A 27,661-nucleotide genomic window follows, 5' to 3' on the forward strand; every position below is an offset into this window, starting at 1 on the left:
CACCGGGCAGTCCCGGGGCGGGCGGGGGTGAGCAGGGGGCAGAGGGGTCCCAAGATGCAGCCCCCGCATCCCCCCTTCCCCAGGCGGGGTCTGACACTTGAAGGTCAAAAGCGGGCGGAGAAGGGAGGCTGGGTGGGTTCGCCGGGTTGCTCTGCGGCAAGGAGAGCTCCCTGCAAAGGCTTCGCCTCCGTTTGGGGTGGAGGACGGGCAGGGGGATCTGCAGGAGGAGGCTGGATGCAGCCGTTGCAGTGCTAGAGCAGCCGGGCGGTGAACAAGAGTTTGAAAGACCCCCCTGGCATCCAAAATCCGTGATCTTGATACTTCTTCCCCCCCCGTCTTCCTCTCTTTTCCTCCCACCCTCACATTTTAATCTAATGCTTGGTGCATTGCTTAGAAATAAATTCTCCTTCTTTGAAACCTTGTTAAAAATGATGTTTACATGGTACGATATACTTTGTATGGGTTGCATTACAGCGACTAGCTGACATCCAGACTCTGAACTCCTCTCGGATGGGTTACGGCTACATAGGCAATTGATTAGTAAGCTGCAAAGAATAAAAAACCTGCTGGTGCTAGAAAAAGCACTGCTACAGCTCCCATTGCAAAGCGAAGGAACGCTGAGGGGGGCGATTTTAACTCCTCATTCAGAAAGGTGCTGAAAGTGTGTGTCTGCCTGTGTTCATCGGTCTGCGAATTTTTAAGTAGGTGATCTTGTTAACGGGCAAAATCCTTCTCAAAGATCGCCTTCTTGCCTTTAACCTGGGACATACACGGTTCCTGGGTTTGCTGCTGCTGTGTCTTCACTGTGGAGAGCCAGGGAAGTCTGAGGGACAGGGTTAAACTTTGCAAACCACATGGAACATCGTACCTCTGCTGGCTCATTAATATGATGCTGTCATAGGACTGCAGCACTGCAGTCAGCGGAGAAGTCAGAATTATCCGAGGTATCTGCTGAACTGTATTTGCAAACATAGGCGGTCAGATCCGCTGTTTAACCTCTCCAGAGTTTTAGATGATAAACGTAGAGAAAAGGTTTTCTTATAATTGAAGCAATCACAGGTTCTAAATCTGTTCCATTAATTTTGCTAAAAGTTTTCTCCGTAGGCAGAAAGCATCCCTTTGGATTTAATTGGAAGGCAAAACAAGATTACTGTCTATTATGGCATTGCATTTGGTTTCCTTTTAGGGAAAAAGATATGTTACGGTCTGGTTTATAACTGCTTTCTTCCCTGTTAAGTAAAGACTGGGAGGGAGGAACAGATCATGGTTTTATACATACGGAAAACTTACTGTAAAAGAAAACATATGGTTAACAGAAGTGCTTGGGAGTTTTCATTATGCTTTTAATCTTCCGAAAACAAGCGAATGGTGTTGAACAGCGAGTAAGGAGGGGCACACCGAACTTTGTAATAGAACCCCCTTTCCTTAAATACCTTGATGCATGGATTGTTTTAAATCCATTTACCCAGTATGCAGAATAAATTGTTGCTTTATAATCAAGCAGTGATAACATCTGACTTATTTATTTAATACTGAAATTCAAGCAATGCAAACTTTTATAGAATACAATAATTTTCATAATGCATATCGATTACCTTAAAAATCAGGATATTTAGATGAGAAAAAGTTTGCATTCACAGAGGCATTTACAAGCACGTACAGAAATCTTTCTGAAATAAAATACATCATTTTAATTTAAAACACATTCTTGCAATGTTCGTTTCTCATCTATAATCAGATGCAGGTGGACAATACTCCTGCTACGTTATCCTGAAGGTGATCTGAAGGTTAGAATGAGTCAGGGAAATCAGTCTAAAAGGTTGCCTTATTTCTGATGAGCACCTAATCCCTTTTTTCTTTCTCTCAATACCCACTTTGGAGATTTTGAAATGCAGACTAATATTTCTGCTTATAGGGAACTTTTTGCCTCAAAGTTTAACAAACAAGCGTCGCTACTTTGGAGCAAACAGCAACCTGATGTCTCAGGCTTTGAAGCAGAAGGGAAGGAAGAGGCACTCCCACAGAATCGAAAAGCAGCGGCATTGATTTTAATCTTGATTATACACTATTGACAAACCTGCATTAAAGAAATACTGTAGGAGGATGAGACTGAATTCTGCAGCTTCCTTAAAAAAAAAAAAAAAGGAAAGAAAATACAGAAGGTGGAGTTGCACAGCAGCCTGACTGCTTCCAGATAAAGGAGTTTAAAATATATCCGATGATAATGAATTAACTTGAATATCTTTTAAGAAATTATAGAATCGGATGAGTAGAAGAAAAGGGGGTTTTGGGTGGGGTTTTTTATGTTACATAGGGACAGTAGAATGAAGACAACTGGACAGATAATATAATGCAGTTGGTTGGAACTATTAAAAAAATTATTTGTCAGCTTAAAGGGGGTTTCTCTTGGTAAGTGGCTGCCTGGTTTTAATATAAGCCTGATTTAAGCTTAGCTTCCTTAAAAAAAAAAAAAGGAAAGAAAATACAGAAGGTGGAGTTGCACAGCAGCCTGACTGCTTCCAGATAAAGGAGTTTAAAATATATCCGATGATAATGAATTAACTTGAATATCTTTTAAGAAATTATAGAATCGGATGAGTAGAAGAAAAGGGGGTTTTGGGTGGGGTTTTTTATGTTACATAGGGACAGTAGAATGAAGACAACTGGACAGATAATATAATGCAGTTGGTTGGAACTATTAAAAAAATTATTTGTCAGCTTAAAGGGGGTTTCTCTTGGTAAGTGGCTGCCTGGTTTTAATATAAGCCTGATTTAAGCTTAAGCTTAAGCAATTTAAGCCTGAATAGGTCTTAGAGATATCCATGCAAGGAGGGCAAACACTAACATCAGAAGGAATTTTGTCAGAGTGAAAAGAGAGTAAGGAAATCAGAATTTGGTCCGCTTTTTATGTTCCACACCACAGAGTAATGTAGATTGGTGTGGCTCTCCAAGCCAAGAAAGTTACACCGATTTATGTCAGCTGAAGACCTTGACGTCCTAGAACCTTATCTGGGCACCATAAACTTATAATAAATAATGGCCCAGATAATCAGCTGGTGTAAACTGGTCTCATTCCAGCAGAGCCAAGAGAGCAAGGACGGACATTTCAGTCCAGCTGAGGATATGTCCTAATAATTACATAGCGACAGCTATGGAAGGAAACACTTAGATTTATGCACTAAGGGCCTAGTCCTGTATGATGCTGGATGCTCCTTGAGCATCCAACTTGAGCTTCCTTCTCCTAAGGAAGCCAAGAAGTGAGCAGCACGCACAGAAGGAGTGCACAGCACGCTGCAGGATTGGGCCATCGCGTGAAGGAGCAGGGCTGGTGTCCAGCTTCATGGGAAGCCGAACTTCTAAAAGGATTTACTTTTTTTGTTCCTTTTTTGTAATCTGTTCAGGATCTTGAGATTTGAAATATCAGATTCTGTGGGGGGTTTAATGATGGGTTATCATGATCATTCACAAATTATCTTCAGCATCGTTTGGGGACACAGCTGGTACAATGAAGGAAAGGGGACGTAGCGGAGGGGAGGGGACTGGACCGTGGGCATTTCACCTCCGTCTGTCTCAGACTTGCTGGGAGCGGTGGCGAGGCCGGGCAGCCTGACTAATGCAGCTACGCCAGCTTTTTTGATAGCATGCCACAGCATAAAATACAAAGGTCCTAGTGGGGAACGCTTGTGCTTTCAAAAATTTATATGTTCATTTTCTTTCTGTTCTAAACTGGACTTTCTCAAGACAGAACTGTAACACAACAACATCTTCCTAACACGTCCCACTTCTCATCATTCCCATTCAGCCAGTGGTCATATTGCAGGACCTTAAATCAAACATGTCCAGACACTTGCATTACTTTCTTCATGCAGAAATGCTTTGTGTTGCATTTGAGGATAATAAATTTCTGAAAGCACAGTCCTAAAGCAGCATTTGCGTTCAGTTTACCAGTGAATGAAAATTTCTTGCAAATTCCTACAGCTCACCCCTGAGCTCATTGCTGCAATTCGCTTTCCCCAATTTATTTGCTGCAAGATAAATGTACAGACCTGTTTCCTTCAATGTCAATACCAAGAATTTGACAGCTACAAGCATACTTCAGTCATTTACTAACTTCAAAAAGCTAAACATTTACCATACCGCCTACACTTTTCAGTGATGTTTTCCTTGCATTTTTAAAACGCTGCATTGCACACTGATTTTATAACGTCTGTAATGCAATGTTCTCTTTCATGGCCACCTCCTGCCTTGTTTCAAAGGGCCAATTCTTTAGCTTGTGTGAATTCACAAAGGACCAGCAACGCTGAATTACTCCAGTGAAGGACTTAGCCTAGAGTCTTATGATTAATAATAGAGAGAGATTCAGGAAAAGTTTCAGATCCTGCTATAAATTACTGCAGCTTTCTCTGGCATTATATGGGATAATGGTATTCACTTGGGTAAGAAGGAAAGGGACATTTTGTGCCTCCATCTCCATGACAGCTATTCATGTCTCTGATTTTCCACAAATATATTCAAGCAACATATTGAGTCCTTGGCCAGCAAAAGCCCTGTCCACGCTACTTGAACTGGATGTTGAACTCAGTTCCACTGCTTCTTTAAACTGCTCTTTGACCAATTAACTATAGATGTGTGATGAACTTGCTATGTGAAAAGCAGACTCAGCACACAAACGAACTGTGACCCTTCTTAATGACAACATTTCTGAAGCAATGGCCATGTACATTAGACAGATATTGGAAATTTGGTTCCTACCAGAGAATTGCTTTGTAGATTCCCATACCCGAGAAGCCAAAACCTGACAAAGCAGAAATAAAACTGCCTAGAGCAGCTTTTTTTAGGCAGAAAGAGTTTGGAGGTGAAGGTTAATGAAATAGAGTCAGAAGCAAACTTGCACCTACTCAAGAAAAGGAATGAGCTTAGATGAAGACGCTGAGCCTCAGTTTCCTTTCTGGTACCATTCTTTTATATCATCAGTTGAACAGAGGTGCACCTCTGATGCTATAGCCCTGTTACAATCCCAGAGTGATGTAAATGGGTTTGGGTGCAGTATTGGAGTTAGATCCTTTGCCCGCGTATCAGCAAATAATGAAAAAAACATAGCAGCTATAAGACCGCTCTAAGGGCTCCAACCACAATGACGCTCAGTGCCTTTCTGTTAATGTCACTGTCTTTCAACCATAGTAGCACCATTTCATCACAGCCAGCTTTAGCCAAATACCTCAGTAGAATTAACTCACGTGCCGACCGGGAGGAGTGGATCCAGGTGTGGCATAAACGAGTGTGGAGAGTGTCCCGATGCTTCAGATGGCGGTTCAGGCCCAGTGGATACCCAACACTGCCTTTGATGAGACTGAAAGTACTGATTTATCCCTGGACTGAAAAAAGGGTTCATCGCAGAGAAAGATCTGCAGAGTTTACATGGTTTAAAACTAGTTTCAGTGGGTTGTTGCAAATGAATTCGTCAGAGAGAACTGGAGTTGATGGGGGGGTACACAATGGGTGAGTCAAGGTATTACTGTACATTTAGACTGGGCTTGGAATAGCGTCGGGTCTGGAAGTCACAACTGAGGTCCATTAGCTTAAATTGCCTTGCCTGTTTGGTTAAAACTCAAATCAGAATTTCTTGATCCCATGCCGAACTACATACTGAATTTCACATGTGACAACTTTTAAAAGCTGTAACTCTAGCAGGAACCGTACGTGCTGAGGAAACGCAGTCTGCAGCAACCTGTCGTCTGTGGTCATAACTAAACTGTAGGATTAGCAGGATGGCAGAGGAGTGAGAGGGGATCACATACTGATGTTCTCTAACCAATGGTTAGGAAATGGTTGATTTCAGGTTTTCTGGTCTCTCTTGGATAATTTGTCTGTATTCAAGGTATTAAATCACCCAGTTCTGCCTTTTGCAGAACTGGCAGATTCAGGCACACAATGAACCAGGCACTGCAAAGGATCAGCTCTGAGCCACAGCCCAGGCGAAGAAAAACTCAGATTTAATTGGCTTAGATGAAAAGCAAAGGAAGTAACATGGCTTTGTTCCCTTGATGCTTCTGTGCTCTGCTTGGTTTTATGGCTCACTGGTCATTTTTCCTACGTGTATTGTCTGATGTTTCAAACTGAACTACCCTGAAAGTTGCCATCCAGAAAATAGCACAGGTCAGGATAGCAATCTTCTAGTGATAAAGTGATCAAAAATAGCTCTTCCTCCCTCATTTTGAGAGGCTTTTTCCTAGCCCTCCTTTTCTAAAAATATAACTTTGAAAAGTGGCCACAATGCTTCCTTTTATGACCACTTTTCCTGGAGTCGTACATACCATATGACAACGCTGCCATAGGGCAAAACTATTTCTAGAGTGCTCCTTCCAAGGAAAAATGGAGAAAAATTACTGCAGGCTGGAAATCAGAGAAAGTTAGCCACGGCAACGGCTAACTTTGACATCGGTTATCACAACACATGCATCACGCTAGCAGTTAGAGGCATTATTGGGACAGAAGTCCCATTTCTCAGTACAGTGGCAGCACGTGGACGGGGGAAGGCTTGCCAAGAAGCCCTGCCTGCTGTTTTAACCGCAGGGTTGATGTGCAAACCACACCCATGTTTAGGATCAGTTTTTAAAATACCTCCTTTCTGGTCTAGCTTGCTCAGAATATCCTGGGCCGGACACATAACCTGAAACTCAGTGGATTTTAACACAGCAAAACTGCCGATCGTGTAAATGGGCTGAGAGCTCTGTGTAACATCGAGGCTCGGAGGTGGGGAGCTCTTGGGTGAATTGAAAGCAAATCTAAATCAGTGCTGCTCCGCTAATTTCAGAGGGATACCGACATTTGCTTTAGTTGGGAATAAACCCTATAATCGATGAGGATTTATGCTTACAAACGCCTGGACCTAACTCTGCAGGCAGTTACTAGGCGCTATATGGCAGCTGTTACGGATCTGTTTGTGGGCTTGGCTCCTCCATACGCATTTGTGTTTACCTCCTCTGTTCACTGTCACTCTGCTTTTCCACTCAGCTTTACTTTAGTACTTATTACCCACAAAGCGACAGCTGCATCCTGCTTCTTCCCTGTGACAATTGACTTTTCTTTCGTTTATTGACTTGTTTTTAACTGAGGCAAAAAGTGCACTTAAATATGGATGATTCTTATTTCTAAAATAAAAGGCCTGATACAAGGAAACATGTTCTCCCTGCTAGTCTAATTGGTATCTAGGTTAATTGCTCTCATGCTGGATGTTTAATTGATTTGCGTAAAGAAAGCCAGTGAAAGGCTGCAGCTCAGTGACGGCTCTACATAACTGCAATGACTCCTTCTTTTTCTTTTTAATTAGTGCTAAAGGAAGAGTCTACCTTGCAGAAGGCTACTGAGGTCTCTGAGGGATCAGTTATTATTTAGATGCTGTATATAAAGATAGTTTATTTTTCTGATGTAGCCCTCTACGGTAAATGTTGAACAGAGCTGAAGAAGTTTTTCAGGTAAGACTGTTTTACAGCAAATTTAAGAAAGAGGGGAATATTAAAGTAGTCCTGCTTGGAGGGCTTCCCTCGTGCGAAGGCTTTATGGGTGCCAAATCTGAGAATTTCGTGATATGAATTATCTTATCAGTTTAGCCAAGGAGCTCGAAGGAGCCTGGGCAACCTAGTCATTCCGCTTTTCTTGGAATTGCGATAGCATGGTGGCATTGCATCTCTTAGGACTCCTTGCTATGACCTGCTTCAGCTTTTTTCCTAAACAAATGCGAGATTCAAATGTTCTTCCAAGAGCTTATCCAATACTGCTGGATGAGAACCACACGTTAGGCTGCAAATGTAGAATTGCACGAGGGCCTTAGTTAAATACAGATTGCTCGTTGTAGCAACTGGACCAACTTTCTTATACGCAGTCACAAAATGCAACAACAGAGTCTGTGCTTTACTGCATCGTCTCTTGAAACTGCCCGTGGTCTGAGACGATTGCCCTGTGGTTTTTGTGATAGAAACGTGAACTCTGTGTATCAAGCTCATGATCTCTGCTTGAATTGGATAAGGAATTATCGGGATGGGCTTGCTTTGTAAGGTACTCCTTATGTTTTTAAAGCTACATACAGAAATCTGAGCTGCTTTTTGGCTGGAATGTCAGTTCAATTTCTCCAGTCTTAACATCTAAAGAATATTCCTAGTAGAAATAACTATAAGCTGATTAGGAGGGAAGCAATAAATACAAATCAAATCGAATCTTGCAGACACTCACAGCAGAAAAATCAATAATTTTAGTAATACATTTTGCAAACTCATTTTATTGTAAGAAAATATATATAGCTCCTTTGAAGTCTTGATTAAGCGGGAGCTGTAAGTCTTCCTTTTGTCTCAAGGTCCTCAGCTGGAGTAAAATTCAGATGTTTTTAAACAAGTTTAAAAGCAATGGTGTCAGATTATACCAAGTAAAAGCTGGAGCGTACAGAACATGCACACAGGACAGGCTAGGAAGGCCATCCGTCCCGAAGGGATAAAGTAGAAGAGAGATGTTTATAGGGAGCTGCCTGTGGCAGTTCTGAAATGATTCCATAATGTGATTTAAAAATGGAAAGAACAAAGGTAATTTTTAGTGTGCTGTACATTTGATTATATCAGTGACTGTCTAAGTTTGTGGTAAGACAGGAGCTTGTTTTCCATTTGGAATGGGAGGAAAGGTCATCAAAAATGTGTTTTTCTAAATTTGCCAGTATAAAATGTAATTCTATATTCCTTGAAACAATTATATTCATTGGAGTCCCGTAGGCATTTCATTGCTTTGAGACTCCAACATTTCTGCTTTGTACTTGTCTAGCTGATCCTCTATCAGCACGTTCGCCACTCAGACTTCTTTCTTTCTTACCCCCATCAAAGGTGAGTGTGAGAAGGACCTACAGGGATAGAAAAGATATCAATAAACAGAAATACAAGTGACCTTCAGTAATGCTGTGGTCACAGTGATGCTGCAAGACCATGACATGCAAACTCGGTGGAATTTGTTGCATCGCCTTTTTTTTTTTTAAATTTCCAAGCTTCAGATTAGCATTGTCTCTCATCAGCTGACTCCATGTCAATTAAATGCATTTAGAAAACACTTCGAGAAAAGAATTTAAAAGTTATCACCTGTAAATTTCAAGGTCAGAATATTCCGCATCATCATTTGAAATGCTCCTTGCCTTGGCAGTGCAGGCTATGTCTGAAATTTTGTCAAATGTAAAGTCTGTAGGTTTCAGAATTAAAAATTAAAGCAAACAAAACTCCCTCAACTGATCTCTTAACCCAATTTTCTTAAATAGCCAATGGGAATTATTCAATGTTTGTGGAGAACGAGAGGAAGCTTTATCTAATAATCTCATTGCTTCTGATATGCCACAGTCTGCTCCCTCTACCTCAATGCATCCGTTTCCCCTACGTCTCTGCCTCGCAGTGACCCCTCCATCATTATGCCAGCAGTCAAGATTGCAACAAACTTGTTCCACTGACCCACAGCTTTTTCTACTGATTTTTTTCCCCTATTTCTATGCAACGTCCTCTCCTATCAAGGGCAGAAACAACATCCATTCTGTAGATGCTGCTGTGTCCTCTTAGTGCCCCATAAAGTACAATCATGTCCTACTATTTCAGCTGTGTCCAATAGTTATAATTTCATAATATGAAATAGAGATCATGCTGTGATCCCAGTTTATAGAAAACTCCATCCAGCCTGACCGTGATAACATTTCTCACCCACGGCTCTCCCCGGATCACCAGCTCCCCTGGTTTGTCCTCAGCGTGGTATTGATTGCCCAAGTCAGCCAGACGGCGGCACGGACCGGGCAGCCTTACACAGCTTTTCCTTCGAAGGGAATTCAATGGGAGTTTCCTCGGGCAGCTAGTGAGGTTTCGCTGGGATTTTAATGGACCTTTCCATCAACAAGACTCACCTCTGATATGGCAGATCTTTCACTGCCATAAATCAGTCTCCTTAACTAGCTTTTCCTCCTGTTCAAAAGATTTTTCTAAATGAAATTATCTATTCTGCTGTCACTGTCATTTGGGGAACACAATCTTTACACACTATTTTGTTAGAGGCATTAATATAATATCCCAGAGCAAGCGATAACATACCCTTCAGGAAGGGATGTGATACATCACACCGTGCAAAAGAGCAGTCACAAATGGACCTGCCTTTGGCATTGAGGATCAGAATAGGCTCTTCCTGCTCATCCCAGGGAAAAGTCAGGAGTAAATTTATGCCCTTGCCAGGAGTGACACGCTGCAGAACCGCAGTGGAAAGAGAACAAACTCCCAGGGGTTGGCTGCTAACGTCAGTGGCACCGGTGCAAATGAGAGCAGCCTCCTGCCCGGGCGGCTTCTTCCAGGAGCACGGGAGCCTGACGAGTCAATGATAGGGAGGGAAAAGGCATGCCCTCGTTAGCCCCCTTATGAGAAGGAAAGGAAAATAACTTTCCTTTTTAAGCGAGGTTTGGATGAGGACCTTACCCCGGACACACCACATGGTTTACCTTCCCCAACTTGCTTCCCTACTTTTTCCGCTACAGCCCTTTTCTCCCCATCAGATCACACTCCCTAATGCCGCCACTTGCTCTACACTCCCGCTCATTCCTCACTGGGCACCGAGAAGACCGAGCGCCTGTTTGCTGCGCGCACCGTCGTGGTTTAATTTCAGTCGGCAACTAAGCACCACGCAGCCGCTCGCTCACTCCCCCCCACCCAGTGGGATGGGGGAGAGAATTGGAAGAGCACAAGTTAGAAAAACTCGTGGGTTGAGATAAAAACAGTTTAATAATTGAAATAAAATGATAATAATAATATGATAATAATAATAATACACAAAGCAAGGGATGCACAGTACAATTGCTCACCTCCCGCCGACCGATGCCCAGCCAGGCCCCGAGCAGCGGCCCCCCCGGCCAGCTTTCCCCAGTTTATGTACTGAGCATGACGTCCCATGGTATGGAATGTCCCTTTGGCCAGTTTGGCTGTGCCCCCTCCCAGCTCCTTGTGCACCTCCAGCCTTCTCAGTCAGTAGAGCATGGGAAGCTGAAAAGTGCTTGATTGGTGTAAGCATTACCTAGCAACAACTAAAACATCGGTGCGTTATCAACTTTGTTCTCACCCTAAATCCAAAACACTGTACCAGCTACTAGAAAGGAAATTAACTCTATCCCTGCCGAAACCAGGACACGCGCGCGTGGGCCTGACTCACTAACTCCGAGCACAGTCGTGCCGTGGGGTGGGTGTGGGATGCGGGGAGCCTACCTGAGCCCCACAGATAAACAGCGGTGGCAGCGCTGGAGGCACCAGCCCAGGGCAAGGTCCGCCCCGTCAGGTATATAGCAAATTATGGCCCGTTTTACGGCTTGCAGCACTGCGCTGGCACCCGGAGCCACCCTTCCCCATCAGCTGCTGCTGAAGCTGAAAGAAAACCCTGCCTGGTTGTGCGTGCACAGATTAGTCTCATCTTCCATATATTTTGTGTTACCTGCACACCGTAGCTGCTTAATTGCAGCACCCACCGTGGGCTGTAATTTGGCCTAATTGTGCGCTTCCTTCCGTTTGTGGTATGAGCGTTATTTGTATAACACAAATGCAATCTGTGGAGTATTTTTTATGTGCATGGTGCAAAGTAACTGAGCCTGCTTGTTCTTCCGTGGGACTTTGAACTTTTTCTATGAGCAGCTCTTATGTCAATAACTGTAGTTCTTGTTAATAAAATCTTTAATCCAGTGACGAGGTAGCATGGTTTGCATGGTCTCCGAATGTGGCCCCTCTTTCCACCTCTGCCACTTGTTCGCTGGAGAACTGTGGCTGCAGCATTTCATCTTGCTCTGCTTCTGTTCCTGCCTAATGAATATGGAGATAATGAAACTAATGAAACCATCTTCGCTGCAATGCATTTGAGATCCACTGACGAGAATTACCAGACAAAAGGGAGGTGTTTTTTATCATCTCTCAGTAATGAGAACAACTCACGTATGAAATTCTCTGCTTTAAGTTGTAGCTCGGTCTCGTCTTGATCCCCTACAACAACGTCAATTTTACTCTCTCTGAGTAGGGTTTGCAGAACTGGCTGCCATGCTGGTGTCCATTCCGGTGATTAAATGCCTTTCAATAAACCAAGGATAGCTTAGCGTGGTGTTATTAAAAGAGAATTTTATGGGCCGTAACCTGCCATCATTTCGTGTGCAGAGCTCCTGCTGAGTTCATCAAGACATCCCTGCCCAGAGCGATGGCGCAGGGGGAATGGCCTTCTGGTTCTCCTCTGCTCACTTATCTGCCCTTTCTCCGGGAACCGAGTTCCCGGAGAAAAGCAACCACACGGTCTGACTGCTACCTGTGCTAGAAAGGCGTATGTAACTATGCCATTCAGCTAAGGCTGCTACGTGCAATATAAAGAAAAAGGAAATATTTAAAATATTATTGGATTTATCAGACACATTCACAACCCTAGCAGTTTTCCTTTGGAAGAAATGTCACGTCTCTGTCATCTCTCCAATATTGCTCTCTTACACTGACTGGATTACGCATCAGAGGTGCTGCCTTTTGCATAACTTGCTTGTAGAACCACATGAACGCAGTTATGAACATAGACTGGTGCTCCCAATGCTTCTCAGCTTAGACCAAAAATGATTGCTAAGGATCCATTGGCTGTGTAAAATAAAGTCGGTATTTAAAAACCAGTTTTTTCTCCTGAATATTTTGGTAACATTATTACATCATCCCCACTGCTCCCATCAGAAGTACGGATGAGCAGACATCTCGTTACTTTACACAAAAAAAATATGGTATAGAAAATCTATACTTAAAGTACAGATTCAGTATAGCTTCAAGCTGGCCCCAAGAAATTGCTGCTCTGTTATTCTGCATTCCCAGCAGCGCATCGCTGCCCCTGGGGCTGCTGAGTTAATAACTCCACTGCGCAGCATCCAACAAAGTAATTTGTTTACTCTTGTGTGGTGCATTTATTAGAACTTAATGTTCTCCACCTCTTTGCTAACCCTAATTATAGCAATATTAAAAGAAAGTTCCCACTGTGAGTTTAGTGGTTTTGGAAACTTTTGTAAGAGGGGGATGAACAAATCTGTTGGATTGAGTTTTTAGCACGTTTCCATCATAAGCCAAAAACACTCCTTCTAGTCCCTGCTTTTAATTGTTTCAGCTAATTGTTTGAACAGGTCATTAAATCAAAAGATGCAATATGAAGTTTGCTGTCAAGATGAAAGGCTGTAATGACTCTCATCAGTCGTCTGGCTTCTCTGATGCTTTGTCCTGATATAGGCTGGTCACAAGGAGAAATAACTGGGATTAACGCCAAAGCATTTTGCCTTTTCCAAAAGAAGCCTTAATAGCATTTTGTGTCGGTCAGGTTGATTGGTTTCACACCAGAAGTGTGTGTCTGCTGCCTTCAGTTCCCAGTTTGCGACCAAGACGCTTGTACAACTTCTTTTTTGCACTGAATCCTGTTTCTAGAAATGGATTAATGGTATTTATTTATTGTCTGGAGGAATCCCCATCCTCTTTCCTGACAGTTCTTGGCGCTTTCCTTAATCCCATACTTTTTGCCAGTAATAAAAGAGAAAAAGGTGACGGCTGGCGCCATTTTAAACGTTGCCTCTGTCCTTGATGCAGCTGTGGTCCTCTCCACGTGCAGCTCCAGCAGAGTCCCTGGGGCACCGGTGCTGGCCGGGGAGCAGGGCTGCGGGTGTCAGGACCGCCTGCCCTGCAGAGATAACCCCCGCTGCCTTCGACCGGGGATCGTGCTGAGAGATCCCGTGTTTATTGACAGACATTGTAGACTAAGGCTGAGAATAGCCACTCTTAGCGTTAAAATATGAAAGCCAAGAACGGCTGTTTTTTAATTTCCTTCTGCAGAAAGGGTTGGATTCTTTTCAAATTGTTATTTTTCACCCACAGGAACTGCATTACCTCCTTTAAACATAGAAAGGAAACGTTCTACATGCCAGATCTTATCTTCGTTTGCAGCTTTTGACATCCTTGCGTACTAGTGAAAAATGTCTTTTAATTAGGATGAAGATGTTTGGAAAGCAATATGAAAAGGAATGGAGGCAGGTTCATTTGGAGCAGCTCTGTGTGATAACTCTGTGTGTGTAGGGGCCCGATATAACCTTCAAATGCTGTTCTGCAGTAGCAGAGGGATATTCTGTAAGTATAAATGGAGCCTAATTTCTTTTACAGAGCAGCAATCAATAGGTTCCAGGGGTCAAGGAAAAAACTTACATGCTTTTTAAATTTTTCTTTCTAAATAAATAATGTGTGTGAGACCAGCAGTGACAAATGAAGTGGGGTTGGTAACAGCCCCCCGTGCTGGGTGAGCTCTCGTTCCATGGGAGCCAGCGCCAGCTTTATCATTGCATCCCGCATCTGGAGCCTCTCTGTTTTACACGGCAAACCACTGCACTCCTGTGGTGCGTGAGAGACTGCCAGTCCCTTAAGCAAAACAGTGATGACTTGACAGTATACCATGCTCTCGGGAAGTTTTTAAAAGAATTGCCTTGCTTTCTCCTTCCTTTTGTTACACAGCAGAGCAGCACATTTCTCTCTCTGAATACTGTGGGTTTTTTTAATCTGTACTTTAGGATATTTAAACGGCACAGTTGCTAGCAAAGCCCCCTTACAAGCCAGTGTGATTAGAGATGCATTTCACAGATGAGACATTTCCCTTAGCTGCACATCCAAAAACTCGTGCACTTGATGGAAATCTCAGAGGACAAGTGACTTGACCGAGTCCAACCGGTAAGCCAGTACCCGTGGCCTGAACACTGGATAGGAATCCTGTTGTTCACCCTGCTTGTCCTTCGGCTTTGCTTGTTCCCTCCTGTTCTTCAGAAGCCGGGGGCTCATTTCTATTTTCTACACCTTTATTAGACTCTCTCAACATAGTTCCCTTTTCAGAGCAATTTTCTCTCGCAGAGTCATTGCCATTCGCTACAGGTAATTGTGCTACCTCAACGGAGCGGTCTGGAAGGGTTTATTGCCTTTTGTTCAGGCTGGGTGATTTTGGAGCAAATTGGGTGCTTAACATGGCTGGTTGAAAAGCAGGATTAAAATATGCTGGCAAAAGGATCGTTCCGCATAAAACCAAGAACCAGAGAAGTTCATGAAGTAGAAATGCATTCTGGCGGAGGATGGCATCCTGCAGTAGTTAGCAGGACGGATGGGCTTCAGGCTTCAGGCTTGACCTGAGGCTTTGCCCAGCAGGTTCAGGTGAGAGAGATGAATTTTACGTCCCCACATGTGACACGTCAGAGGAGCTCGCTTCCTGGGAGCGTTTGAGTTCCCTACTCCCCCTACCTGAAGACGCCTCTTTGTATCAGGCCATTTTAAGGCAATTTATGTTTAACATAAAAAATAACTAGGTTTTATCTGTAGAGGGGGAGTAGGGGAAAAAAAAGGGCTTTTTACCAAGGTTCAGGTCAAGGGACACCCCCAACAGCAAGAAACCCACTTGATTCCTTTCTATAGCTTTGAGTGTTGCTGTCACTGAGGATGGATATATGGGTCACTCCTCTCCCTCTCCCGTTCGTGCCTCTGCAGGTATAAACCTGAAATGCTCTTAAGCCAGACTCACGTGAGTCAGCAAGACAGTCTGTGCTGGAGCTTCTCCTTCCAAAAATTTCAGCTGCTGCTTGATGAATTAAACATGTCCAAGTATTCGTTTCATCAGTGTGCTCTCCACTAGACTGCTTTCGAGGCTTTTTTTATGTTCCACCTTCAGAAAACTAGACAGAAACTGGGAAATCCTTGATGTGCGGTTTGTGAACATGGAAGTTACAGGGAAATGCTGATTTCAGAAGAAAGGCAGCTACGTGCAGAGGGGTGTGTGTGTGGGGGGGGGCATATTCTTAAATTCCTGGTTACAGGAGGGGATTTTATACATTTTATCCTTAAGAAACTGTGAAAAACTCCTGAACTGAACAGCTGAGTGGTGCTGCTGCACATCTTAAAGAGATCTGTGAATCAGAAGGCGGTGAGAAGAGCGGTGTGGAGGATGTTCTGGATGATAATGGATGTCTAAGTGATAATGGGCTTGAAGCATAATTAATGTTAATGGATAGCATTTATGTGTAATGCAAAGAACATGTTCTGAAAGACAGATACAAAAATAGATTTTTTTTTTAAGACATGAAGTTTTAAGCTCTGAGGACTAGACATCGGAGCTACTATGCAGTTATTTTATGCATTTTATCTACGGAAAAACCTTGTTCTTTAGAAGCTTGCAGGGACTGGGAAATGCGTGGCCTAATTTTTTTCACATCCTGACAAATGAGGGATGCTCCATCTACCTGGCAGTGTCATTAAGCTGATATGGCTAAAAATTTTAATTCTTTTTGTGCATTGAAATCCAGCAACAAAGATGATCAGAGCCAGAATAATAATAAAAAAAACCCAAAGAGGAGTTCTGTAGAGGGTATGAAATGTCAGGGAGGAGGTAGTAACCAACAGCTGTGAGGAGGGAACTAGTAAAATGAGGTTGTGTGATTGTGAGTACTCATCGGTTTGTGCCCTTCTGGCAGTGCTGGTTGTGCCGCTTTCCCTAAGAGCGGTCCCCTGAGGATTCAGTCTATGGAAGGATCAAGGGAGAGGAGCCTTCCCTCTGGCTCAGATGGCAGATGGGGATGCTCTTGGGGCTGGAAATCTCTGATGCAGCACTAGCCATGATTCATTACAGCCATCGTTAGACTGGAAACATAATTTTCCCATGCGCAGTGATGTTAGAACTCTTCCGAGTGATTGTATTGTAGTACCTTTGCAGTACTGCCACCCTTGCTGGCCGGGTAGCGCCAGATATTTATAGATATGGAATAATTCTTCTCTGGTAACAAGACATGGAGAGAAAGATGCATGTGTCTGTATCATGAAATACTTCCAGCTAGACTGCACAAATACTTATTACTTCCCTTGATTTGTATTCCTTGGGTGTAAATTTATTAATGCTCTCTGTATATTTTCCACCAAATATGTCATGGCTAGCAACTTCCCATGACTATTTACCATCTGTATTCCAGACTATTTCCCTTCTATGGCAAGCATTTCCTTACATTAAATTTTGCTGTCTAATGTGTAGGGCTAATGATTTTTTCAAAAGAAAACTGGGCATAAAGCTTTATGAGAATATTATGAGGAATGGGCTTTTTTTGTTGTATTGAATTCTTCAGAACTTTAATTTCATATAATTTTAGAAAAAACAAACTCAGGTGCTAATCATTTGTACCCTTGCTCAAGGGACTGTATGTTAGCAAGCAAGGGTTCCTATTTATTTATGGAAAGACTACACAGGGCTGAAGAGATTTTTATTTTTTTTTAATTGAAAAATAGGTACTGAGTGCTGGTCCCTCACACAGACAACGTGCCCGAAAGAGCTTTCATTACTATGCTATTGCATTGCAGACCACAAGACTGCATTTCTTCCTCCCTTCCTCAGACCATCCCACTGGGGCAAAGGCACTTACTACGAGGTGCAGAGTCTTCCAAACACAGAGGAAGATCATGCTGGATTGGTGAGCTGCTATTAATACGTATGGAAATTAATGTGTGAGACAAATAATTGAAGGCTAAAGTAGTCCAGGAAAAGCAGGTGATATGAATGAATAACCATAAAGGTCGTCTTTTCTGGTGCCTGAATCAGACTCCTCAGACCTTTTGCCTTTCTGTTGATGGTTGCCATCAGGTTTCTGACCATTAGCATTTAACAATCCCCTTCTGCAACGACCCTAAAGACCAAAGCTTGAGATGGGATTAATAATAGTTCAGACTTAGCACCAGCTGCATTAGATGACTTCGGTTTTGCAGAGCAAATGCTAATTAAGTCCTTGGACCTGGCAACATTAATGGCATACCTTCCTTGATGTAAGCAGGAACAGAATTACCTTAAACATTAGAGCGGGTGATTGATCCCTAAAGGTTGGAGCATGGAAAGCTGTTGGGCAGCTGTCAAGGAAAATGCCAAAAGCCACAGGGTTTGCAGCAGGCCTACATCTTGGAGTCCCCCAAGGAGCAAAAATCTCTTTCACTGCCCCTAAGAGTAGCTCGCTTCAACAGCGCTCCTGAAACAGAGCTGTGATATAAAAATGTGAGCTAACCCTCACTTCCAGAGGGTGTTTTTAGCCCAAATGTGTTCCCTCTTTCTCTCTTTTTCTCTTCTCCCAGATACAGTCCGTCCTTTCTCCTGGCATGTCTCTTCAGTTCTGTGTTAGGGAGACTCTGGCAACAAACAATCCCAAAATCCAGGGGAAGAGCTTTAAATCAGTGATGCTTTGTGGGGGACACTCCAACATACCCTGAGCGAGTGACGTGGCCGTGTACCAACCCCAGGCAACGAAACGGCCATGGGACGCGGAGGCCTCTGCACTGCAGAAGCAGGAGACAGCACACAGCAGCGCGGTGAGTGGGAGGGATGTGATGGGGACCGCATGGCACCGGGAGCCGGGTGGCCCCCGCATGTTAGCAAGTCTCTGCTCTACCCTTTCTCCTCCGCGTACGAGATGTTACTGAAGGGGAAACTTGTGTCCTAGTTTCTGCCTCTTGGTTTCTTTTCAGTGCGAGTTTTCTTGCAGGCAAGGCGCAGACCTTTCTGTTTTACCCCTCTGAAAACTCAGTGATGCTCCTGGCAGGGGATGTTACTTGCTCATGCAGCGACCTTTTTTTTTTTCTTCTGCTTCTATACTATATTGCTCTGGCGCATTAGCACTGCAATTTCTTCCCTTCCTTCCTGCCTCCCTGTAAGAAACTCTCCTCTCATTTATCACCACTATTTTTGCTAACTCTGTATGCTGTCTTTCTCTCCTACCTTTATAGCAGTGCTCAAAGCTCCCGGGACCTTTATGCTGTTGCTAAGTGTGAAAAACATCACAGCCAGAGGAGCAGGGAGGAAGCACACACATTTATGTATTACTGACTATGCCACTTAAGAAAGCACCACAAGCAGGGACTGCTAGCCCCAGACTCCCAGTAACAGTCACAGCAACCCACTGCATCACCTCATTTGCACATGGGTCATAAAACATCCATAAGAGAACGGACTCCCTAATGCATCGCATCGTGGCATTGAGACCTGCATGAGGTCCCTAGCGGTTGCTGCCCCTTTGCAGTGGGGTGCATTTAAGCTAAAATACCAAGTTGCTCATAATTTCTGGATCTGTTTCTTAGCATTGCTGGTACCCACTGACACTAACTACTTGTGGTACTTACCTCCTTCTATTGCATTTTTCATTACTCTGTCTCAAAGAGATTTAAAAGGAGGGTCACTACCTTTAAGCTCCTTCCACAGACACAGAGATGGAGCTAAGAGAAGAACGAGAATTAGGAAAGAAATGAGCCGTACAAGTCTCGTGCCCTGCCCATTAGGAAACCCTTCCATCTGTTTTACGGGGAATCAGCCATAGATATTCAACCAGATAAGCTGTTCTGATTTCTTTTGTCAGTGCTGGCATATTTACAGTACTTTGCTGGCACATTGCTTGGGAATTACAGGCAGATCCTCTCCAACATAGTGGGAACAGGCGCATCACATGCTACATACTCCTGTCTAGAGGCTGTTGGCAAACCACAACTTGTAGTCAATCAAGGCAGGATTTTATAACCACTTCTACCCCCACCCCCTTCTCACATCCCTTATTTTCATCCTTTCTCTTCAAAGCGGGATGATTCACATGTTATAGTAACCTACATTTGGCTTGGCACCACTTATGGGCTATATATAGATGACAGAGTCACCCTGTTCTTCCTCGTTGATTCACTTTTTTTTTCCCCCCAGACATGGAGCAGTGCTGGGTGCCCTGTGGGCTCCGAGAAGAGCTGGGAGGTTAAAAGAGATGTCCAGCATCATGTTTTTTATCTGGGTCTGGTCCAGGGCTAAGGTGGCTGCTAAGATTGGGTGGGTGCCTTTTGTGGCTATTAAAGAGGTCTGCATTTTAGAAAACCCCAAGTGCTCTCCTTCCAGCAGTCGTCTCTCTCTGAGTTGTTTCAAATTGAGAGCCTAAAAATAAAGACAAATGAAATCACAGTCATTCTGTGGTAGATAGTGGGCAGTCTGTTCCCATCGGCGGCTGTTGGTGGCTTGCGCGTTTCTGTGTGGGCGTAATGGCTCTGCTGTTATCTTTTGCACCTCTAGAACCAGACTATCCACAAAAGTGTGTCTTTTTTCTTTTTTTTTTTTTAAAGCAAACTGGCTCAGTTCTTTCTTTCATCTGAAACTGCAGGAGCCTCCTTTGTTTCAGTGACTGCCCATTGGGAGATACTGCCCCGCGTGCCCTGAGCCTCATGCCCTGATAGAAAATGACCCACTGACAGCACCGCAGAGGAAAAGAGCCCAGCTGATCTCCCCCTTTCCCCCCGCAGAAACAGCCTCGCTGCTCGGCGGTCACCGTCCGGGGAGATGGCAGCTGTGCTGCTAGAACAGCTTTATTGACGCCCGGTGCGATTAGCCAAGGGCCTGCCTGGCTCCCGGACATCACTTATCAACAGCCTCTCCCATCCATCCTAATAAAGGCTCCGTAGCCCCAGGGACCGAGACGAGGAGCGCAGGTGCTCCCCGGCCCCTCCGCCTGCTTGGCAATCGATACGGCATTGCAGGGAGGGTCTTGATGAGAAATCTATTGGTAAAAGCGATGTTTCACTAATGGCAAGCACGGTACCTGCCAAGATCTTCAAGGGGAAGTCAACCTCTGGCTTTTAGCTGGGTAGTATTCATTTCAGATATGGGGAAAAGACAGGATTTGATATGTATTTACGAACAGTATCTATTGGATTTTTCTTATTTCTGGCAAGATCTTTAAAGTAGCCAGACACAATGGCAGGTGTAAAATTACATTACTGTAGATGAGGATCAGACCCAGTGGACTCTGAGCCACTAAGTGCCTGTGTTTTGCCTGAAGGCAGCTCTGTTACATCAGTCACGAAATGGGGAATCAGGAACGTTGCAGCCCATCCCGCAGACCTTCAGTCTCGGTGCCAGCCCCTGCTCACCCTGCGGGCTTTGGTGGCCCTGCTCACCAGCGGATGCAGCTGATGTATCAGACCTTGTGTCTGGGAAGGCATCTTCCCACCAGCCCCGTGATGTGCTGCTCATGTTTTGGATGTGAAGGGTCAAAGGAGACGCAGGAAAGGATGTAAAGTTTGCTCACAGATTGCTCACCTTCTGCTTTCTCTGCAGACACCTGTCGAAAGATGGATGGCTCAGTCTCTAGGACACCAAGCTCTGGTTAAGGAGACAGGTTTCATTTTCTGTCCTGCTCAACATGTTCGTTGGGATAAATTCTCTGCCTGTAAAATGCGGGTAACAGTAATTCTCTCCTTAGAGAGTTACCAGGAGGAGAAATGCATTAGACAGTGTTGGACCCCAGATGCCCTGGAAGGCGCTGAATCCTACTTGCTTTTATAATGAGTTCCCTACATAGCCCATCACAGGTTTACAGTATATCTCATTCCTGTAGATTATCACCACTTGAAATATTACAGCATGTGTCAGGCCAAAACTCGCTTTCCTGGCTCAGTGTTTTATTGCTTTCTTGAGCAGACTCTACCCCCTCCCATTAATCAGAAAGGTCTTAGTCATCCTCAGCGTGCTGACCACAATGAAAAACTCAGCTGCAGGAAGGCTCCAGGGCTGGCACCGGCTCAGGTAAACTTTGCCTTTAAGTGCACAGGGGCACAAATCAATGACCGGTAAGTTAGGGCAGAGGATGAAACAGGCACAAGACTGAATTCAAGGCAACAGAGTGTTTCTGTCTCCCTTTTGCAGCCCGGCTCGTGTTGTGCCATCTGCATCTCCTTTTCCACCAGGTGCTGAGCACCACGTGGAGTTTTCCTTTCTTCAAACTTTACAGCTTTTTTCATCAGACAAGATTTGCCCTGGCTGTACTGCTGGGCCTCATCTTTTACTAAATAATTGATATTGAGAGGGTCTGAGAAAGCCGTCCTTCCCACCTCTGACTCTTGGGTCCCCCCTGCCCAGTGCTGCCAAGGCAGTGCCTTGATGCGATATGGCTCTCTGGCCCTTTGGGAGGTGAATAAGACTACTCACATTATAACGACAGCTGTGCAGAAGTGAGAGGTCAGTGCTTTTAGCCATTGCTAACACCCTCCAGGCACTTCAACAGCCAAGGGGTGGAGAAAAAACAATTCTACAAACTTTTTGATTACACAGTTTTGTGTGCAAATCTCAATGCTATTCACTGACAATATTGATCTGGATGTCTGGAGCAGATGGGCACAGCAGGTAAGGTTTTAAGATGAATGCAGGAGACAGACCAGTGCCCTGATACCAGGGAATGACTGCTGCCTCAGAAACCCCCTATGTATTTAGGGTCAGATTCCCTGAAAGCATAAATTCGCCCGGTTCCTCTGAAGGCAGATCTGCTGGAGGTAGCAGATGCTGAGCTGGTGAAAATCAGCTTTGGTTTGCAAATCTATTACGGTTCCAAGGACTTCCCAGTTTTAAGTCAGGGGAAGATCAAGCCCACATGGACCAACTTCTGTGAGCTGCCAGTCTCGGTGAGTCTTAAGTTTTGGATCAGGCTCTGCACCCATAAACTCCTTAAGGAGAGCAGCAGCCAAGCTGCTACTTAGGAGCTGCAGCTCAGACGTCACTGCCCAGCCTGGTGGCGGGTCCCCAAAAGAGCTGCCGGCTGCAGCCAGCATCGTTCATTATCAATCAGACCTCACCCAGGAGCCAACTTCCCTCGGCTCCCTGCCGCCTTCCCGGCGTGGGCCGTCACAAAAGCAAAAGCCTCCTGCACAGGAAAAAATTTCTGTTATTAAAGGTCTCGCCTGCACTTTAGGCGTGCTGCCCTTTCTGAGTGTTGCTGCTGAGTTGATGTATTATTCTCATTCCCCCTCCTGCCCTGACATGTTGTTGGCAGGGAGTTTTCTTTATTGTGCATCACTCGGTGAGAAAGTGTGGCTTGGATGTGCATCAGCTCTCATTAATCAAAATAGTTCAGTCTCCTCTGTGCTGCAGCCTGGTAGCTGATTGCCATTTGCTTTTTTTTGTATGCTATCCAGAGACAGAGCCTGACGGGAGCCCTGGGCTCCGCAGGGACCCCCGAGCTCGGGGCAGAGCCCGGTGAGGCAATGTCTGCTCAGGGCTGCGTCAGCGTGCCCTGCGATGGGAGATGCAGCTGTAACGCCACCAAGGACACTGCAGAAAAAGCAGAGGCATCTGCCAGGGAACACAGGAGCTCAGGAGAAAGGGGATGTTTCCTCTTTAATGTGCTGTTACTTGGTTGTGGAGCAGATTTTTCCTTTTAAAGGGGCAAAACCAAGCAAATAAATAAATAAATGCTCCTTTCCTTTTCTGTAAGATTAAATGCTTTCGTGTAATTGTGCATTAACCTTTGGTCCTGCGTTAGGTTGCTGTTGCTTTGCACCCTTGATGCTTTTAAGCCAGGATTGCAATTAGCCAAAGTGGCTCTTGAAAGCCTTCCAGGCAACCCCGTACCGGGGGCCACATTCCCGAGGGGAGATGGATCACCGCTCTCACGGCTCACCGGAGGCGCCTGGCCCGGAGGAGGCTGGAAAAGGAGGCACCTTCTCTGTAGGGTGGGGCTAAATGGAGGCTTTTTAGGGTAAGGGGGGTTCAAGGTGGCTTTCAGGCTGAAAAGCTTCCTGCTCAGATGCATTTCTTTGCTGAACTCCCACCCCCACAAATTAGATTATGAGAGTGCAGGGACCCTCCCCTGGGTCTTGACGTACAGCAGGGATATTTATAGGAAGAGCTTTTTAATAGCCTGAGTTGAAAAATCTGGTTTAAAACAAACCCATCCCCAGATAATTAAATAACCCAGCTATGACTAAGAATATTGATCAGGCACTCGAGCCTCCTCCCGCCCTCACTTCCGCGGGAGGCAGAAACCATGCACCCGAGTCGGCTGAATTTGGGAATTACCACCGACTCCCACGGCAGGAGGACGAGGTCCAGGGACTGCCCTGGGGAATTGGTAGCGGGTCCCCCCTTTGCTAGGTGTAAGTGTTGGCTGGCCGGGTGCCGCACAGCGATATGAACCATAGCTGCTGGGGGATGGCGTGACCTGCGAACACAGCTACCCGCTCCTGTCTTTCATGGCCCTAAGGAAATTTTCATGGGGGAGCTTTCCCTGCCACTCCAAAGCACTGCAGTGGATGCAGCACTGCGCCCAGAAGCATTTACTGTGGCTGGTTTCATCCACTGACTTTTAAAATAGTCTAGTTAGACTTAAAACTCACATTTCCTGCTTAAAACGTGTTTTTAAAAAAATCACACAGGGATTTTTACGGCATGTTTTCTTCTCAGACCTCATCTCCACATTCGCTAGTTATTCTGGAGAGCTGCTTACTCCCAGAAACCTCAGATTCTCTGAAAGCCCATGTAGATAAAAATAAGTGAATAAGAGCAAAACATTGAGGGTGAAACGTTCCAAATTTTCTATTCAAAATGTGTTTTCTTTTTTATTATTATAAAACCTGTTTAAAATAAAGCATTAAAGTTGCTCCTAAATGACTTTTCTGTTTTAAAATTTTGCTTCCTAGATTCATGCCTAGTAAGAATGTGAAAAAAAAAAGTCAAGGTAAAAGAGTGTTTGCAAATACAGTTCCCACACAACTATTTGCCAAGTTAATTTAACTGTCAGCTTTACACATTAGACTCCATATCCTTGGTAATCTAAATTTTTATTTGGTACTAAATGTTAATCACCAGAATTGATGTTCACATTTTAATATTCCTTTTCATTATATAGGCTCATGTATGTGCAGTTGCACAGAGGAATCCTATATTTCTATTGGTGTACGATGTGGCGTAAACACTTTGCCAAGTTAATTTAACTGTCAGCTTTACACATTAGACTCCATATCCTTGGTAATCTAAATTTTTATTTGGTACTAAATGTTAATCACCAGAATTGATGTTCACATTTTAATATTCCTTTTCATTATATAGGCTCATGTATGTGCAGTTGCACAGAGGAATCCTATATTTCTATTGGTGTACGATGTGGCGTAAACACTATAATACACTTTATATTATTTAGGTCACATATTTGCAAAGGATAACACAAGAATGCAAACCTCTCTTGTCAAGAAGCCCCGTGCTTGGTCCAGGTACTTCTGATATCAGTAAGAGATTTTTCATAAATATTAATGCAAGTTGGATTCAGTCTTCAGCATGGGGAGCATATAAAGCACAAAAAAATAAATGTGTTTGCAAAACACACAACCTAATTCTGGCTCTGTTTGTTGAAAATACAGGGATTACTGTCAGGAACAGAAAGTGAGTATAAGTGCAGTGAGTTCATACCTATCATGAACAAATGCGACCTGTATTTTGGAGCCTGCATCTATTTTTTCCCTATCACACATAAAAAAAGAGAAAATGTATGAAACCTGCTCATCTGCAGCTTTGCATTTTAGGCTTCCAACAGAAAGGAGCCTCTTACCGGTCTGTTTTCTACAGGCAATGGATTCCAACTGCTATAGAAATAAAGAGATTAGAAAGTGTTTGTGTCAGGCTTTGCATTCCTTGATTTTCTTTTGTGTGCAAAAATATCTCTGATTTTCTAAAAAAGAAGGCTGGGTCAGAGGCAGCTTGACCTCTATAGAAAATAGAAAAGAATTGCTTAGTCCATGCGTACCTCGCTTGGAAAATCTAATGGGAAAGACTGACGTTCAATCAAAGTAACTGTTTACCTTGGTCCCAACCACAGTAAGATCTTGAAGGTCAAACTGCAGCTTGCTACGCTGCTTTTTCTTTTTTTTTGTAAAGCCAGAAAACAAGCAGATCACAGTGGAGCCACGCTTCCCTGCAATTGGGGAGCAGATGACACTGAGCGGGATGTTTCTGAAGGCAACACAGGTTTCCTACTTGTCCCCTGTTGCTACATCAGTCGACAGCAGGGGTTTCTGTGCTGTTTTCGGTGCTCTTCTGATCACAAAGCTTCACAAACCGTCTGCATTTAGCGCCTCTGGAATATGGGCTCTTTTGAAGCAAAGTGACAAAAAACACTGTGCTGAAAATCTGGAGCATAAGAAATGCCAGCATGTGGCAGAACAGGGAAAGTTCCTACATGGAGTAAACGGCACCTCAGGAGTTTTTTTTTCTCCAAATGTCTCAAATCTCAAAGTGGTGTTGTACAAATTTGGGACCATCTGTGGGTCCCCACTAGACTCATGGCTGATAGAGAACCGCTCAGTTGCAGAATAACTAAAATGAGGGGCAAAGAGTAAATGTCATCAAGGCGATCTGACCTCAAAGATGGCATTTCAACAAAACAAAAATCCCATGCAGAGCCGCTCAGTCTTGAACAAAGTGAAAGCGCGTGCTGAAGCCCTCTCCCCGCACCTTCCCAGGAACCCCGCATGGTCGCACACGTTCTGCTAGTCATGCAAGAGCAAAAGGACATCACTTATTCAACACGGGTAGCTGGAGTAATTCAGCGCCCATCCTGAAGTGAAGTCCCAACAGTACTTGGCACCTGCTGCTGGTGCTTGGACATCGTCCTCTTATTATCTGACCCTGAGGAAGGCAGATCCCCTTCTTGTGCATCAGCTGTTCTGTTTGCAAGCACTCCATCATATTCGTAAAACATTTTGGGATCAGGAGCTGAGAAAACTCCCGTCAGCAGTGTTAAATTGCTGGAAGCCGTAGCCAGGCTGCGGGAGGCTGTGATTTCCAAACCAGGCTCCTTACCCAGTCAGTCTCCTACTGGATTCTATTTCTTAATTTGTTAGTTCAAATTCTTTGCTATTCAAAATCAGCTTTGTTAACAATATGACTTTCAGATGGAATTAGAGTTTTAATTGACAGCCAGCCACTTAGTGGTTTTTACTATTTGGTAAGAACCTCCCAATTAGCCATTTGTCCCCTGATGTTTCAGTGATTATAACAGGGAGAGAAATGTTAGCTTTCCCGATGACTAACCATCACACTAGTGATTAATGGAGCACCAGCCTTGCTTTTCAACAGAGGCTTGATGGGAATAGGAAAGTATTTACTGCCTTCATGAAATGAAGTTGAAGGTAAAAATGCTACAGCTTTCAAGCGGCAAGGATGTTTCAGCAATTTATTTCCCAGCTCTTGACTTGTCTGATGTGTTGAATTCAGGAGACAAATAAAAAGCAGTTGGAAGTATTTTGGTACACACAAGACATCCTGAAAATTGAGTTGTAAATAGAAGCATCAAGGGTTAGACACCAAAGTCTCACTCCTGTTCAGGAGACAAAAAATCAAGCTGTTATTTCTCACTAAAGCATCTGCAGAATAATCTCTGTGCTGTGTTACAGTGATCCGTATGCTGACCCGCGCTGCCACTTAATTTCCATGCGGCCCTTTCTCTGAGTCTGCCGGCATCTCAGATTGTGTTCAGGGGCTGCAACTGCTTGTGGTGGGCCTTTTCCTGACGGCAATTTGGGGGATTATACCATAAAAGAGAAGTAAATTGCTTCTTTTTTAGCACAAGGCACCGAAGGGTAAGAAAACCCATATGGACTGGCACTGGCACGCAGTAAGATGTCACCGTCAGGAGCTTGTTCGTGGGTCTGTGTTCACAGGTGACGAGTTTGGCCAGAGGCTGGTCTGTGTTTGCAGAGCACCAAACACAACGTGAGCCCAGTAACAACAGGGGCCATCAAATGGGGGGTGATCAGGAGTCCGGCTGCAATTTAAGGACCGCATATTA

General features: G+C 44.2%; 1 protein-coding gene across 1 annotated transcript in view; it reads right to left on the reverse strand.

Annotated features, from left to right (window-relative positions):
- The window catches only part of NEFM (neurofilament, medium polypeptide), a 32,234-nt gene extending 5,890 nt beyond the window's left edge, over positions 1 to 26,344 (reverse strand). The window contains exons 1-4 of the mRNA XM_019470394.1: positions 26,326 to 26,344; positions 25,674 to 25,786; positions 22,677 to 22,744; positions 2,084 to 2,126 (exon numbers count right to left, since the gene is read on the reverse strand). Of these exons, the coding sequence (XP_019325939.1) occupies positions 2,084 to 2,126; positions 22,677 to 22,744; positions 25,674 to 25,786; positions 26,326 to 26,344 (243 nt within the window). The remainder of the gene's footprint in view (positions 1 to 2,083; positions 2,127 to 22,676; positions 22,745 to 25,673; positions 25,787 to 26,325) is intronic.
- Positions 26,345 to 27,661: the final 1,317 nt, after the last annotated feature.

The sequence above is a fragment of the Aptenodytes forsteri genome, unplaced genomic scaffold (assembly GCF_000699145.1).
Source record: "Aptenodytes forsteri isolate BGI_AS27 unplaced genomic scaffold, ASM69914v1 Scaffold158, whole genome shotgun sequence".
NCBI classification, from domain to species: Eukaryota; Metazoa; Chordata; class Aves; order Sphenisciformes; family Spheniscidae; genus Aptenodytes; species Aptenodytes forsteri.